Below are 13,469 nucleotides of genomic sequence, written 5' to 3' on the forward strand. Positions count from 1 at the left end.
TCTTGTGCAGTGCCGACATGGTCTATTTCAGGGTTAATTACGTCATCATCATTGGTTGCATTATCCTTAGTACCCTCTTCCTGTCCAGGAATGTACTTGATATCCAAATAAGGGTTGCTAGTAGCGTTGTCGAAGGTAATTACTGGGTCCGGTATGTCCTCAGGTGCTAGTTCGTTACCTTCCAGGGATGGTACGTCTTTGTTGACGGCCATTGCGTTTACGCTGTGAGGACCAATTTCGGCTGCAACAAATCTTTCACTATTTTCTTGTAACTCTTCTCTAGCAATGGAATAGATTGCTTCAAGATTGTCCCTTTCTAGTTCGATACATTTCACCAAAGTAATTAAAAATAGCCAGTAAATAAGCATTTTAAATTCTTTTAGTCAACGCTGTTGTTTTCCGTTAGCAATCGGAAACTTCACACGAAAAATACCAGGCGTAGTATACTGTATCTGTTTTCCCTTTAGGTTTAGGTATAGGTGTTTTCGCCAGCTTTTTACAAGTACCTTTGCATATTGCGATAGTGACATACAAAGGTACTTGTTGGGTTTTATTTAATGTGTGACTGTCTTAAATTTAAATAGTATATGAATACTAAAAGCATATTTATTTATTGGAGCTATTGTCTGTTGTTCGATTTTTCATAATTCATTTCCGTCCGTTAATATTAATTATTTTGTTGAATATTTAATTATGTTCTAATTTATTATTGTAGTAAGGTAGTAGGTTTTCGCTGAGTTGGTGTTGTCACTGTTTTTCGAGGTTAATATTTTGGCGGGAAAGTTCGTTTGTACCGTTTGTAGTTAGGCTTAAATGGTTTTAAGCCTATTTTTGGTTATGGTTTTTAAAGGAAATTAACTCATTTTAGGCCTATTTAGTTTAATTAGATTAATGTTGTCGATTGTAATTATAATGCAATGATTAATGTTAAACGTCCTTGACAATCGCAAGGTTGACATAGAGCCTTGACAGTCAACGTAAGGAGTTTATTAAAATCAAACACGTGACTCGACGTGAGCAGAGTTCAATGTGTATATTTTAGACCATTATTACATAGTATTTGTATAATAATTTCATCATATATTGTAGTTTTGACCTCGAGAATCGTTTCAAAATGGAAAACCCCTTATTTGAACGTTAATTTTTTTTTAAATATGCTAACTCTAGTAAAAGTTGTAACTTATCTCCAGCCCCTTTTGACTAACAACGTCATAAAAGCCGCGCGTCCTAATCAGCTGTGTAAACTTAGTCGGTTCGTTTGCTGTCATTAGTGCGTATTGCGTAAGCAAAGCTTAAAGCATTTAAGTTTTGTAAAGTTATTTGATTTTTTCCGCGTGTAAGACTTATGTCGAGCTATTTTACGGGGTTTAGTTAACTCATTTGAATATTTTAAACCTCAAAAGTGACTGGTGAAATACTTTTATGAGACAAAAGTATCTAAGCCTTGGTGTCAACACAATGCATTTAATTTCGGTTTGTAGAAGACATTTCGCGCAAGTTTTAATTATCGCGGTCGTGATTAGTTTAATTTCCGCTGCGAAACTTGATAATAAAATAGAAGTATTCGAAAACAAGGATGAGAAAACGTCAGGTAATTATAATTAAACCTATTTTTGCTTTGTTAGTAGCTAGATTAGGTATAGTTTTAGTTTTGTATTGATGTAGGTTTAAATTATAGGTCGCGATCTATTGCAATCTTGCAATAGCAGTGCGCAGTGCATTTTTAAGAATAAAAATTCTTATTGTATGGATGGTCAATGCTTTTGCGCCCCGCGTTATGTTATGCTTGTTAAAGATGAAGAATTACATTGCTTCCCAACTGCTAGAATAAGCGACAAATGCATTTTTAACGAACAATGCCAATCGGCTAATACCAAAACAGTTTGCATTGATGGACGATGCCAATGTAAGGTGTCGTATAAAAGCCATCCAGAGTGTAGATACGGTAGGATTATCATTCTAAACATCTAATTAATTAAAATTAATGAGTTTCTTTACATATTAAGATAAAAAATTCCTGCCTAAACAATTCAGTATGTCTTATTTGATTAATACTGTCATGGCTTCCATTGTGGGGGTTATTACATTTCTATTTCTTCTAAGCGTATTTTGCTTCAAGTAAGAACATATAGATAGAAGTCCCTGATCTTAATTTGTATCAAAGTATTTAATTTAATTTAATTAACTTAATGATGGGTTTAGATGCCAAAAAGATCGGGAAGCAAATCAACTTCAAGAAATAAGGAGAATTACTAGTCAAAATCGGCAATCAGTTATGTCATCTGGTGATGTTGAAAAACCACCATCTTATGATGAAATATATATAGGAACTCGTAATCCAACTGTTGTAAGTTTAAATTTAATTTAAAATTAAGTAAAATTTAATTATTTTATGTGGAATTTGAATTAGGAATCTCCAACTTTACTCCGGCCACCAAGTTACAACCAAATTTTTGTTTATGGGGAAGTTGCTGTGCCTGGAAATTATCCCATTAATGTTGAGGAAGATTTTCCTAGTAGACGTTAATTAATTAAAGTAGTTTTTTTAGGTCTAATTCCGGTAAAATTAATCATCATCAACATCATCAGCATCAGCTTTTTAAATGAATTAGATTCTATACTTTTAAAAACCAAAGAAACTTCAACTTCACCCCTTTTAAAAATAATCTACCGGTAAATGGAAAGAAATTATATCCATTTAAAAGTAATTTACCAGTAAGAGAAAAGAAATTATATCCATTTAAAAGTAATTTACCAGTAAATGAAAAGAAATTATATCCATTTAAAAGTAATTTACCAGTAAATGAAAAGAAATTATATCCATTTAAAAGTAATTTACCAGTAAATGAAAAGAAATTATATCCATTTGAAAGTAATTTACCAGTAAATGAAAAGAAATTATATCCATTTAAAAGTAATTTACCGGTAAAACAAAGGAAACTTCACCCATTTGATATACCAGTGAAACAAAACAAATTTCATCCATTTAAATATGATCTACCGGTAAAACAAATTAACCCCACCCATTTAAAGATGATTTACCAGTAAAACAAAAGAAACCCCTCCCATTTATAGATAATCTACCGGTAAAACAAACAAACCCCACCCATTTAAAGATTATTTACCGGTAAAACAAACAAACCCCACCCATTTAAAGATTATTTACCGGTAAAACAAACAAACCCCGCCCATTTAAAGATTATTTACCGGTAAAACAAATAAACCCCGCCCATTTAAAGATTATTTACCGGTAAAACAAATAAACCCCGCCCATTTAAAGATTATTTACCGGTAAAACAAATAAACCCCGCCCATTTAAAGATTATTTACCGGTAAAACAAATAAACCCCGCCCATTTAAAGATTATTTACCGGTAAAACAAATAAACCCCGCCCATTTAAAGATTATTTACCGGTAAAACAAATAAACCCCGCCCATTTAAAGATGATTTACCGGTAAAACAAATAAACCCCACCCATTTAAAGATGATTTACTGGTAAAACAAAGAAACCCCACCCATTTAAAGATGATTTACTGGTAAAACAAAGAAACCCCACCCATTTAAAGATGATTTACTGGTAAAACAAAGAAACCCCACCCATTTAAAGATGATTTACTGGTAAAACAAAAGAAACCCCACCCATTTAAACATGATCTACCGGTAAAACAAAGAAACCCCACCCATTTAAACATGATCTACCGGTAAAACAAAGAAACCCCACCCATTTAAAGATGATTTACTGGTAAAACAAAAGAAACCCCACCCATTTAAACATGATCTACCGGTAAAACAAAGAAACCCCACCCATTTAAAGATGATCTACCGGTAAAACAAAGAAACCCCACCCATTTAAAGATGATCTACCGGTAAAACAAAGAAACCTCACCCATTTTAAGAATAATTTTGAGCAAAAGCATTTTAGGAGGAGGATGGAAAAATTAAAATACCCCGATTAATTAATTAATTGCAATGTGATAAGATCTACTTTTTAATTAATTGAATCTCAGCTCGTGCTCAAAAATTAATAGTTTGAGCTTGGATCTATTTACAACTGAAAATATAGTTCTAATCATCATATATTTAATCTACTAGGCCCCCTAAGAATTAAATTTAATCAATGTAAAACCAAACCATTTAACTCCCAAACCAAAAAAGAAAAAAAAAACAAAAAAGTGCCTTTTTTTAATTAGAAAAATTCAAAAAAAATTCAAAAAAGAAAAAGTGATATTTTTCATACATCATATATAAAACATTACTATTATTTTTAAAGTAATTTTTTTTAGGTTAATTAATTAATTAATTTGAATCTCATTTAATTTAATTATATTTTAATCATTTTTATTTTCATTTTCATTAATTTTTTTTTATCAAAATCAAAATTAATTCACGAGTTTTAATTTATTTTGAGTTTTAATTTTAATTTACTATTTTTAATGTTCCTTAAAGTCCGTTTTTTAACCAAGGAGAGTTGAGAATGGAGTGGGAATTAATTAAATATATTAAGGCTTTATTCATGTCTCATTAAGTGCCATCCATGTTTTTACAGGACATGAAACAGAAACATTAACATAATTAAATTAAACATGAACACATGTTTTTAATTTTAAATTTTCTTATTCCTATTCCATTCTTAATCCTCCTTGTTTTTTTTTTTTTTTATTGTAGTCAAATTTTTAAAAACGGGTGTACCGTGTACCTTACACGTTGGTCTCACACACAGTTGTAAATGTTTTTTAATTTAGCAATGTGTATGTTGTAAATTTACCTGTACAAATTTTTGTAAATATTTTTTTGCGTGTGTTTTGATTCAATCAGTGTTAATATGTAAATCTAATCTACAATAAAATTTCTAATAAAAATTTTATTTATAAAGAAAACAGCGTATATTTATTTTATTTATTTGTTTGTTTGTTTATTTATTTATTTATTTATTTACATAATAAGTTATCACATAATTTAACATTCATGTTTAATATAGTTAATAATGTAATTTGGAAGTTTAAGTTGAGATATTTCTGGTAAACGGTTGTGTTTGACTAAAAACACGCGGATTGTTCTTCTACAGAGGTCTTTTAGTTGAGCTGGGTTACCTATTAAGAGATATGATGGGGTTTTTTTTATTTTTATGAATTTCGAGCCAGGTTTGTTTACTTTTCGAATTTCGAGACGGGTTTGTTTACTTTTCGAATTTCGAGGCGGGTTTGTTTACTTTTCGAATTTCGAGACGGGTTTGTTTACTTTTCGAATTTCGAGATGGGTTTGTTTACTTATCGAATTTCGTGACGGGTTTGTTTACTTATCGAATTTCGTGACGGGTTTGTTTACTTCTCGAATTTCGTGACGAGTTTACTTCTCGAATTTCGAGACGGGTCTGTTGACGTTTCGAATTTCGAGACGGGTCTGTTGACTTCTCGAATTTCGAGAAGGATTTGTTGACATTTCGAGAAGGGTTTGTTGACTTCTTGAAATTAAGTATTTTGCGTGTTTTTTATTGCAATTATTATAATTAAACCTTTATATTTACTTTCATAGAAATGGAGCAAATCTTTTAACACACTCTCCGCATTTGGTACTAAATCCCTCGGAGTTTTTTCCTGATTATTTGTGGCATAAACGTTGGCACCAAACTCCAGCAATAACTTTGCCGCCTCCAAGTTATCATCATTTGCCGCAATGTGCAACGGAGTTTGATGAATTTTTGTGGCATTTACATTGGAACCTTACAATCATATTGTAAATTTAACAAGTAAGTAATTACACATTTCACATAACTCAAACAAAAGCAACCAGAACGTTTACAAACCTGCCTCTAACAAAATCCTAACACTGTCGATCTTTTTGGCCTGCGTGGCTGCGTGTAACGGAGTTCCATAATGGCAATCACTCGCTTCTAACTTACCCCCTGCTTTAATTATCATTTTTAAACAATCATTTCGGCCATGAATTGCGGCTTCGTGCATTGGTGAAGTGAAAACAAACGGCGGATTAACCCGTGCGCCATGATTCATTAATAACGAAACGCATTCAACGCTACCGCTAGAACACGCGTCGCATAATGGCGTACTCCCGTCGATACATTGCGCGTTAATCTTTAAAAATTAGGCGTTTAATTAAGTTTAATTAAGATTTAATTATAGTTAGAGAAGGATACCTTAGCTCCGTGATCAATTAAAAGGTTAGCGATATCAACCCTCCCGTGAAGGCAAGCGGGATGTAACGGAGTTTGACAAACTTCGTTAGAAACATTAGGCGAATAACCCAATGATAATAATTTCTCTAAAACGTCTTTACGACCAACTTCAGCTGCTCTGTGCAACGGATATGGTCCAAATTTTTCTAAAACTAATTATTTAATCCACATTAATTAATCCAAATTAAATATCATTTGAATCGATTTATTTAAAATTAATTAGATAATAATTACTGCATGCGAGTTCGGTTGTATTTCCCTCCATAATTAAGATTAATCACGTTTAATTAATTAATTAATAAATACGCAACATCGCAATATTTATAAATTAAATTCAAGGTCTTAAAACAGCTGGGAAAATGTATTGTAGTCGTTTTCCTACTACAATACAGGGTTTTTCCTACCATTTTCGACTACAATACAGGGTTTTTCCTACCATATATAAAATACAAGTAAAAATAGAGACATATTGATTATAACGTAATTTATTCATCAATTTTACAATAAATTCTGATAAATTTTGTACAGAAAAATTATAGGAACCATAACATAAACTGACAATTTTTTTTATTAATTTTAATTAATTAATAATATATATTTATTTTAATAATTAAATATCTTGGAAAAATATTATTATTAGCGATTGCTAAATTCCACAAAGAACAAAGAATACTTAATGATGAAGATAATTGCATTTTTTACCGGTATATTAATTAATTAGTTAATTTGGCCTCAATTCTATCTTAATTTAACTAAGCTCATAATTATAGTTAATTAACGTTGTCATGGGTAGCACGAGTGTATAGAGAGTGTTTTTTAAATTCTTTTTAATCAAATTAATGCCTAATTAGGATAATAATTATAATAATTGAGCCTGAATTAATTGAAGTTAAATAATTTTAAGCCTAAATTATTTATTCTCAAACTTTGGGTCCGCTATTATCTTTAGTGACTGCCTTCTTAAGTTTAGTGGGATTAAAATTAACTATGGAACCTAATAGGGCACTGCGGTCGGGGTTTGAAGTTGGAGTTGAACCTTCTGGTGAAGTTAACGGAGTTGGAGGGGGTGGTGGTGGAGGCGGCGGGGGAGCCATTGGAGGCGTGGATGCGGCAACTCCAGCTGGAACAGGGCTAGCTGTTAATGTAGAAAAACTCCCAATTAATTTCCATTATCGTTAAAACGTTATAAATAGAGCAAAAATTAAATTGTAGTGGGAAAGCTACTATAATGTAGGGGGAAAACTACTATAATGTAGGGGAAATTCTACTACATTTATAGTAGTTTATAGTAGGAAATTTTTGTCCCCTTAATTGATCATAATTAAAATTTCTTGAGAAAGACTAGATATTTAACCATTAAAAGGGCAAGACTATATAATTAATTTTAGTGGGAAAACTACTATAATTTATAATAAATCCTCCTACATGGGAGGAGATATGGTAGGTTTTAGGGGTTTATAGCATGTTTTAGTAGGAAATTTTTACCCCTTATGATTATAATAATAAATTTTTTGAGACATTAAATGGGCAAGAAAAAAAATAGAATTAATTTTAGTAGGAAAACTACTATAATGTATATTAAATCCTCCTACATGGGAGAAGAATGGTAAGTTTTAGGGGTTTATAGTAGGTTTTAGTAGGAAAAAAATTAAATTTAACATTTTTGCCCCATTTATGGATATTTATAATTTAAGAAAAATGAAATTAAATAATCAAATTTTGAAATTTCACGAGACAGAACTGATATTATTTAACCCAAAACAGTCACAACCACCTTAAACAAATCATGCTTTAGAGATAACTTTAAAAACATAGAACAATAATACAATTAATATTAATTGCTGTATGTTTTTAATTTAATAATTTTAGAAATTATTCTCAGCAAAAAATTAAGAGAAGGGGCAAAACTATTAGTGTACAAACTGTCAGGTAGCTTGGGACGTTTTTGTTTGTGTCTGTCTGTCATCAATCATTCTCCGAATCAGCTGAATACCCTCCCTTTTTATAATTCAAAATTTTGAGGATACGGGGAAAAAATTGTAAAAACAAATACACGTTGTTTTAATTTAATTAAAATTAATTAATTTGTTAGTTTAAGGTGAAAAACGCTATGATTCAAATATTTGAGGCATGTTTTTGGTTTACCTGTTGGTGTCAATGGTGTGGGACTTGGGGTTGGTCCATTTGAGGCCCCACTACTGTTGTTATGTTCAGTTGCTGCTGCAGTATGTTTTTGTTGCTACGTAATTAATTTTAATTATTATTATAATTAGTTTAATTAGTTTAATCAAAGGCTGCCATAATTAGTCTGCTTAGAAAAATAAGGTTAAGCCTTGGTCTTAAAAGTAACGGACATCATCTTCGCCCAGTATCAATTCCCCCCCCCCTCTCCGTGCAAGGCTTAAAGCTAAGCCTGGGTCCTACTACGTATAATTAATTTTAATTATTATTATAATTAGTTTAATATCTATTCTCTTAAAAGGCTGCCATAATTAGTCTGCTTAGAAAAATCAGGATAAGCCTTAATCTTAAAAGTAAAGGATCGCCCTCCATGCATCTGTGCAAGGCTTAAAGCTAAGCCTTGGTCCCACGAGGACCGCCGCCATTTTTAGGCGGGAAAAATGCGTCATATTCACCTTTCTTTTTTCACTTTGTCTCTTTTTAATATGATCTTGCGAATTTAATTGAGCTTGAGCTCTTGATACCCTTTGATTATGACGTAGCTGAAAAATTAAACCTCAATAATTATAACATTTTGTTAACTAATTAATAATTAATTAAATAATCTCTAATTAGTTACAAATTTCTGCTCCTCTCTAAGTCTGTGCTCCATTTGTTCACGTGATCTTCTCAAACAATCTTTCATTTGAGATGAAACTTTGAAACTAACTTTTCCTTCATTATTAATACCATTACCGAAAAATCTGCGTAAAACAAATTAATTTAATTTAATTATAAATATAATTATAATTAACTTAATTAGTAAATAATTAATTAATTACGGATGTTGTAGTAAATTTGCAATAGATGGTAACCCATTTTTACAAGCTTCAGTTGTTAAAATTGCTTCTAAAACACTCCCTTAAAAGTTAACATTTAATTAACATTATTATTCCTAATTAAAATGAATGCTAATTAAATAAATTAAATAATTAATTACTCAATTCCGGGGAGCAATGAGGCGGAAAATGATCGCAAGTTGATGTTAATAAAGGTTCACCAAATGTTAATTCGTAAATTAAATGTCCAAAACTATAAACATCTATATTTTCTAGAGTCTGAATTAATTAATTAAATTAAAAAAAAGGTATTAATTTAAATTAATTAATTAAGCAGCTTAATTAAAACATCTATATTTATTACAGTCTTAATTAATTAAATTAAATTCAATTTAAAAAATAATTTAAATTGATTAAATTAAATTCAATTTAAAAAATAATTTAAATTGATTAAATTAAATTCAATTTAAAAAATAATTTAAATTGATTAAATTAAATTCAATTTAAAAAATAATTTAAATTGATTAAATTAAATTCAATTTAAAAAATAATTTAAATTGATTAAATTAAATTCAATTTAAAAAATAATTTAAATTGATTAAATTAAATTCAATTTAAAAAATAATTTAAATTGATTAAATTAAATTCAATTTAAAAAATAATTTAAATTGATTAAATTAAATTCAATTTAAAATAATTTAAATTGATTAAATTAAATTCAATTTAAAAAATAATTTAAATTGATTAAATTAAATTCAATTTAAAAAATAATTTAAATTGATTAAATTAAATTCAATTTAAAAAATAATTTAAATTGATTAAATTAAATTCAATTTAAAAAATAATTTAAATTGATTAATTAAATTCAATTTAAAAAATAATTTAAATTAATTAAATTAAATTCAATTTAAAAAATAATTTAAATTAATTAAATTAAATTCAATTTAAAAAATAATTTAAATTAATTAAATTAAATTCAATTTAAAAAATAATTTAAATTAATTAAATTAAATTCAATTTAAAAAATAATTTAAATTAATTAAATTAAATTCAATTTAAAAAATAATTTAAATTAATTAAATTAAATTAAATTCAATTTAAAAAATAATTTAAATTAATTAAATTAAATTAAATTCAATTTAAAAAATAATTTAAATTAATTAAATTAAATTAAATTCAATTTAAAAAATAATTTAAATTAAATTAAATTCAATTTAAAAAATAATTTAAATTAAATTAAATTCAATCTAAAAAATAATTTAAATTAAATTAAATTCAATTTAAAAAATAATTTAAATTAAATTAAATTCAATTTAAAAAATAATTTAAATTAAATTAAATTCAATTTAAAAAATAATTTAAATTAAATTAAATTCAATTTAAAAAATAATTTAAATTAATTAAATTAAATTCAATTTAAAAAATAATTTAAATTAATTAATTAATTAATTAAGCAGCTTTAAATATAGATTAATTAAACATTAAAGATTTCAACCTGGACTTTACGTAGTTGAACAATAAATGGTCGATAAAAAGAAGGTAATCCAATTAAATGATTTTCAGCATCCATTAATTGACATTGGTCATTTTCCATAATTACATTTCCCAAATGTAAATGACCATGTCCAAATCCTTTATCGTGCAGGAATTTTAACGCTGTTAATATTTGTCGACCAACTTTGGCAATAAATTCTGGTGGTATTTGATTTGGTTCTTTATTTTTTGAATTTGCTGAATATTTTTTAATGAAAGGCGTTCTCGGTTTGCACTATTTTATTATCATGATATTGTTGTTAATTTAATTGGTAATTTACGTTATTAAATTTAATTTTAATTAAATTACTTTGCAGATCAGATCTCGAAGTGATCCATTTGGATTGAAATTTCGAATGACTACTCCCCCATTCTCAGTGGCGCCACAATAAGCGGATGGATATAAGTAAGGATGCTTTAATTTAAAGTTTTAAATAGGTTTTAATTAGTTTAATATCATTTTGAGAGTATGTAAAACGCAACTAAAACTACCCCTGATAGTCTACTATTAACTATTCTCATTTATTTTTCGCGAGTCATGCTCTAGACAAGGCTTAAAAATAAGCCTTGGTTAATTAGCTATTTTTTAAAAAATTATTTGGTTTTATTTAGTTTAGAAGGAATTTAATCATATGAAAAACGCAATTTCAATAGCCTTTGCTAGTTTAAATCAGGATTTAAATAATTTAATTTTCGCAAGTCATGCTGTAGACAAGGCTTAAAAATAACCCTTGGTTAATTAGCTATTTTTGAAAAAATTATTTGGTTTTGTTTAGTATAAAAGTAATTTAAGCATGTGAAAAACGCAATTTCTATTAGCTTTGCTAGTATGCTTAATTTAAATCACGATTTAAATCATTTAATTTTCGCAAGTCATGCTGTAAAAAAGGCTTAAAAATAAGCCTTGGTTATAATTAATTAGTTATTTTTGAAAAAAGGATTTGTTTTATTTAATTTAGAAGTAATTTAATCATAAGAAAAACACACTTTCAAAAACCTTTGATTGTATGCTTAATTTAAATCACGATTTAAATCATTTAATTTTCGCAAGTCATGCTGTAGACAAGGCTTAAAAATAAGCCTTGGTTAATTAGTTATTTTTGAAATAATAATTTGATTTTATTTAGTTTAGAAGTAATTTAATCATAAGAAAAACGCAATTTCAATTAGCTTTGCTAGTATGCTTAATTTAATTTTTGCAAGTCATGCTGTAGACAAGGCTTAAAAATAAGCCTTGGTTAATTAGTTATTTTTGATAAAATTATTTAGTTTTATTTAGTTTAGAAGTAATTTAATGATAAGAAAAACGCACTTTCAATAACCTTTGCTAGTATGCTTAATTTAAATCACGATTTAAATAATTTAATTTTCGCAAGTCATGCTGTAGACAAGGCTTAAAAATAAGCCTTGGCTACTTATTTGTTGCATTTTGTTACTTTTTGTAACATTTACTACTTGTGAAGTTGTGCAAAGAAGTGTCAAGCATTAAGAAGCATGCAATGTAATCTTAATTTTAATTAAGCTTAAGTTCTATTTAAGTTTAATTTAATTTAATTTAACTTCATACCTGAACAGTTCCCAATAATTTAACTGCATTTTGCAAATCCTTATCTTCTAAAAACTTATCAGGACCAAATGGTACCTTGGAAGTTTTTTTTAATTTAATCAGATAAGATTAATATTAATATTAATTTTAATCTTAATACATTAAAATTAATTTTAATTTCATTATTACCCAATATAAAAGTAGCCTTTCTTTAGGATCAATTTTTGGTTTGACTAAAAAATAATGTTTTCTTAACCTCCAACCTAACTCCGGTAAAGGTTCGACAACTTCCCAATGAGCTTCCGATCGAAAAACCATAGAAACATGTTGTAAAGCTTTCTCTAAAACATTTTACAACCAATTAGGCCTAATTATTAACACCCAAATATTAATTAATTTAATATCGCACCTAGAAAGTTCATATCATAATTATGAGGGTCAAGAAATCTTTTAACTTGTAAACACATTGATAAAACGGGATGTGCCAAAACTACGTTGATGTAGTTCTGTCGTGAGAAGTGACTAGATATTAACTATACTGAGGTTAATTAGTTAATTTAAATGGTATTTAACCTGTAATCCTTGTTGGCGTTCAGCCACAAATTCCCTATCCATTTTACCAAAGACTTTCTTCGGAGGTAGAACTAATTGTTCGACCCCCGATGTTTGTAAATAATTATGTAGACTAGAAAAATCGCTGTATCTCCTCCAAACTGGCCATGAATTTTCGGAGATGGGTCCTCTTTGAACCCTCATTTGATAAACCTACCATTTTTTAATAGTTAACGGTTTAATTTACGTTTTAAACCAACTGGTAATCAAAGTAACGGAGCACTACTATAACATATTTTGTGGTTGGATTTTGGTTGCCAATGGCGCCAATTTAAGGTCTATAATTTTTTATGGGTTATTTATATTTACCGTATGATCGTGGGCATTTTCCGCCGCTTCTATTGCACATGTTAATCTTTGAGTATCGTCTAATGTTACTTTATTTACCGAAACCCTGTTGTCAAAAACTGCCATACTTGTTAAGTTGTTGTTTTTCTGAAGGGGCGTTAACATGGAGTATTAATTTTCTTTTTCCTAGTCCCTTTAAATTGCCTACTGTAAGTGTAAAATGTTTTTTCTCCAAAACGTAGTATCTTTATACTACGTGACAATCTAGTTACGAGGTCTATGCTATAAGATAATCTAGCT

The 13,469-nt window shown here is 28.3% G+C and overlaps 3 protein-coding genes across 5 annotated transcripts; 1 reads left to right on the forward strand and 2 right to left on the reverse strand.

Moving 5' to 3' along the window:
* The first annotated feature begins 1,169 nt into the window (after window positions 1-1,169).
* On the forward strand, window positions 1,170-4,878 carry LOC149621378 (uncharacterized). Its single transcript, XM_089853744.1, has 5 exons — window positions 1,170-1,591; window positions 1,679-1,945; window positions 2,007-2,118; window positions 2,203-2,347; window positions 2,411-4,878. The coding sequence occupies exons 1-5, from the start codon at window positions 1,423-1,425 to the stop codon at window positions 2,525-2,527; spliced, it is 810 nt and encodes a 269-aa protein (XP_089709870.1). The 5' UTR covers window positions 1,170-1,422; the 3' UTR covers window positions 2,528-4,878.
* A 9-nt stretch (window positions 4,879-4,887) lies between these two features.
* LOC149621379 (ankyrin repeat and SOCS box protein 5-like) lies at window positions 4,888-6,603 on the reverse strand. Its single transcript, XM_089853743.1, has 5 exons — window positions 6,426-6,603; window positions 6,153-6,343; window positions 5,805-6,090; window positions 5,526-5,720; window positions 4,888-5,091 (listed from the first exon to the last, which is right to left on the reverse strand). Exons 1-5 carry the CDS (start codon window positions 6,454-6,456, stop codon window positions 4,958-4,960), a joined length of 837 nt encoding a protein of 278 aa, XP_089709869.1. The 5' UTR covers window positions 6,457-6,603; the 3' UTR covers window positions 4,888-4,957.
* A 57-nt stretch (window positions 6,604-6,660) lies between these two features.
* On the reverse strand, window positions 6,661-13,351 carry LOC149621380 (PX domain-containing protein kinase-like protein). 3 transcript variants are annotated; one of them, XR_016375092.1, is made up of 14 exons: window positions 13,191-13,350; window positions 12,843-13,034; window positions 12,679-12,775; window positions 12,459-12,610; window positions 12,291-12,365; window positions 11,034-11,138; window positions 10,686-10,958; window positions 9,352-9,469; window positions 9,194-9,272; window positions 8,992-9,115; window positions 8,828-8,914; window positions 8,337-8,430; window positions 8,115-8,189; window positions 7,187-7,326 (listed from the first exon to the last, which is right to left on the reverse strand). XR_016375092.1 is itself a non-coding variant. In XM_089853739.1 (13 exons), the coding sequence occupies exons 1-13, from the start codon at window positions 13,332-13,334 to the stop codon at window positions 7,112-7,114; spliced, it is 1,755 nt and encodes a 584-aa protein (XP_089709865.1). In that variant the 5' UTR covers window positions 13,335-13,349; the 3' UTR covers window positions 6,661-7,111. The 3 variants fall into 3 exon arrangements, 2 of the variants coding, with proteins under 2 accessions (XP_089709865.1, XP_089709866.1); XM_089853739.1 differs by lacking the exon at window positions 8,115-8,189 and having other exon boundaries at window positions 6,661-7,326; window positions 13,191-13,349; XM_089853740.1 differs by lacking the exons at window positions 8,115-8,189; window positions 8,337-8,430 and having other exon boundaries at window positions 6,661-7,326; window positions 13,191-13,351.
* Between the last annotated feature and the right edge of the window lie 118 nt (window positions 13,352-13,469).

This window comes from Phalangium opilio, unplaced genomic scaffold, assembly GCF_054372755.1.
Source record: "Phalangium opilio isolate 3A_F unplaced genomic scaffold, DU_Popi_V2 ptg000206l_1, whole genome shotgun sequence".
Taxonomy (NCBI): Eukaryota; Metazoa; Arthropoda; class Arachnida; order Opiliones; family Phalangiidae; genus Phalangium; species Phalangium opilio.

Coding starts and splice junctions, on each gene's coding strand:
- LOC149621378 (XM_089853744.1), top strand. CDS start 1,423: ATGAGACAAAAGTATCTAAGCCTTGGTGTCAACACAATGCATTTAATT. Junction 1,592..1,678: donor CAAGGATGAGAAAACGTCAG/GTAATTATAATT, acceptor TTTAAATTATAG/GTCGCGATCTATTGCAATCT. Junction 2,119..2,202: donor CTAAGCGTATTTTGCTTCAA/GTAAGAACATAT, acceptor TGATGGGTTTAG/ATGCCAAAAAGATCGGGAAG.
- LOC149621379 (XM_089853743.1), bottom strand. CDS start 6,456: ATGGAGGGAAATACAACCGAACTCGCATGCA. Junction 5,721..5,804: donor TAGGATTTTGTTAGAGGCAG/GTTTGTAAACGT, acceptor TATGATTGTAAG/GTTCCAATGTAAATGCCACA. Junction 5,092..5,525: donor TTTGCTCCATTTCTATGAAA/GTAAATATAAAG, acceptor ATCTCTTAATAG/GTAACCCAGCTCAACTAAAA.
- LOC149621380 (XM_089853739.1), bottom strand. CDS start 13,334: ATGTTAACGCCCCTTCAGAAAAACAACAACTTAACAAGTATGGCAGTT. Junction 12,776..12,842: donor AACGCCAACAAGGATTACAG/GTTAAATACCAT, acceptor TTCTCACGACAG/AACTACATCAACGTAGTTTT. Junction 8,431..8,827: donor GACAAAGTGAAAAAAGAAAG/GTGAATATGACG, acceptor TTAATTACGTAG/CAACAAAAACATACTGCAGC.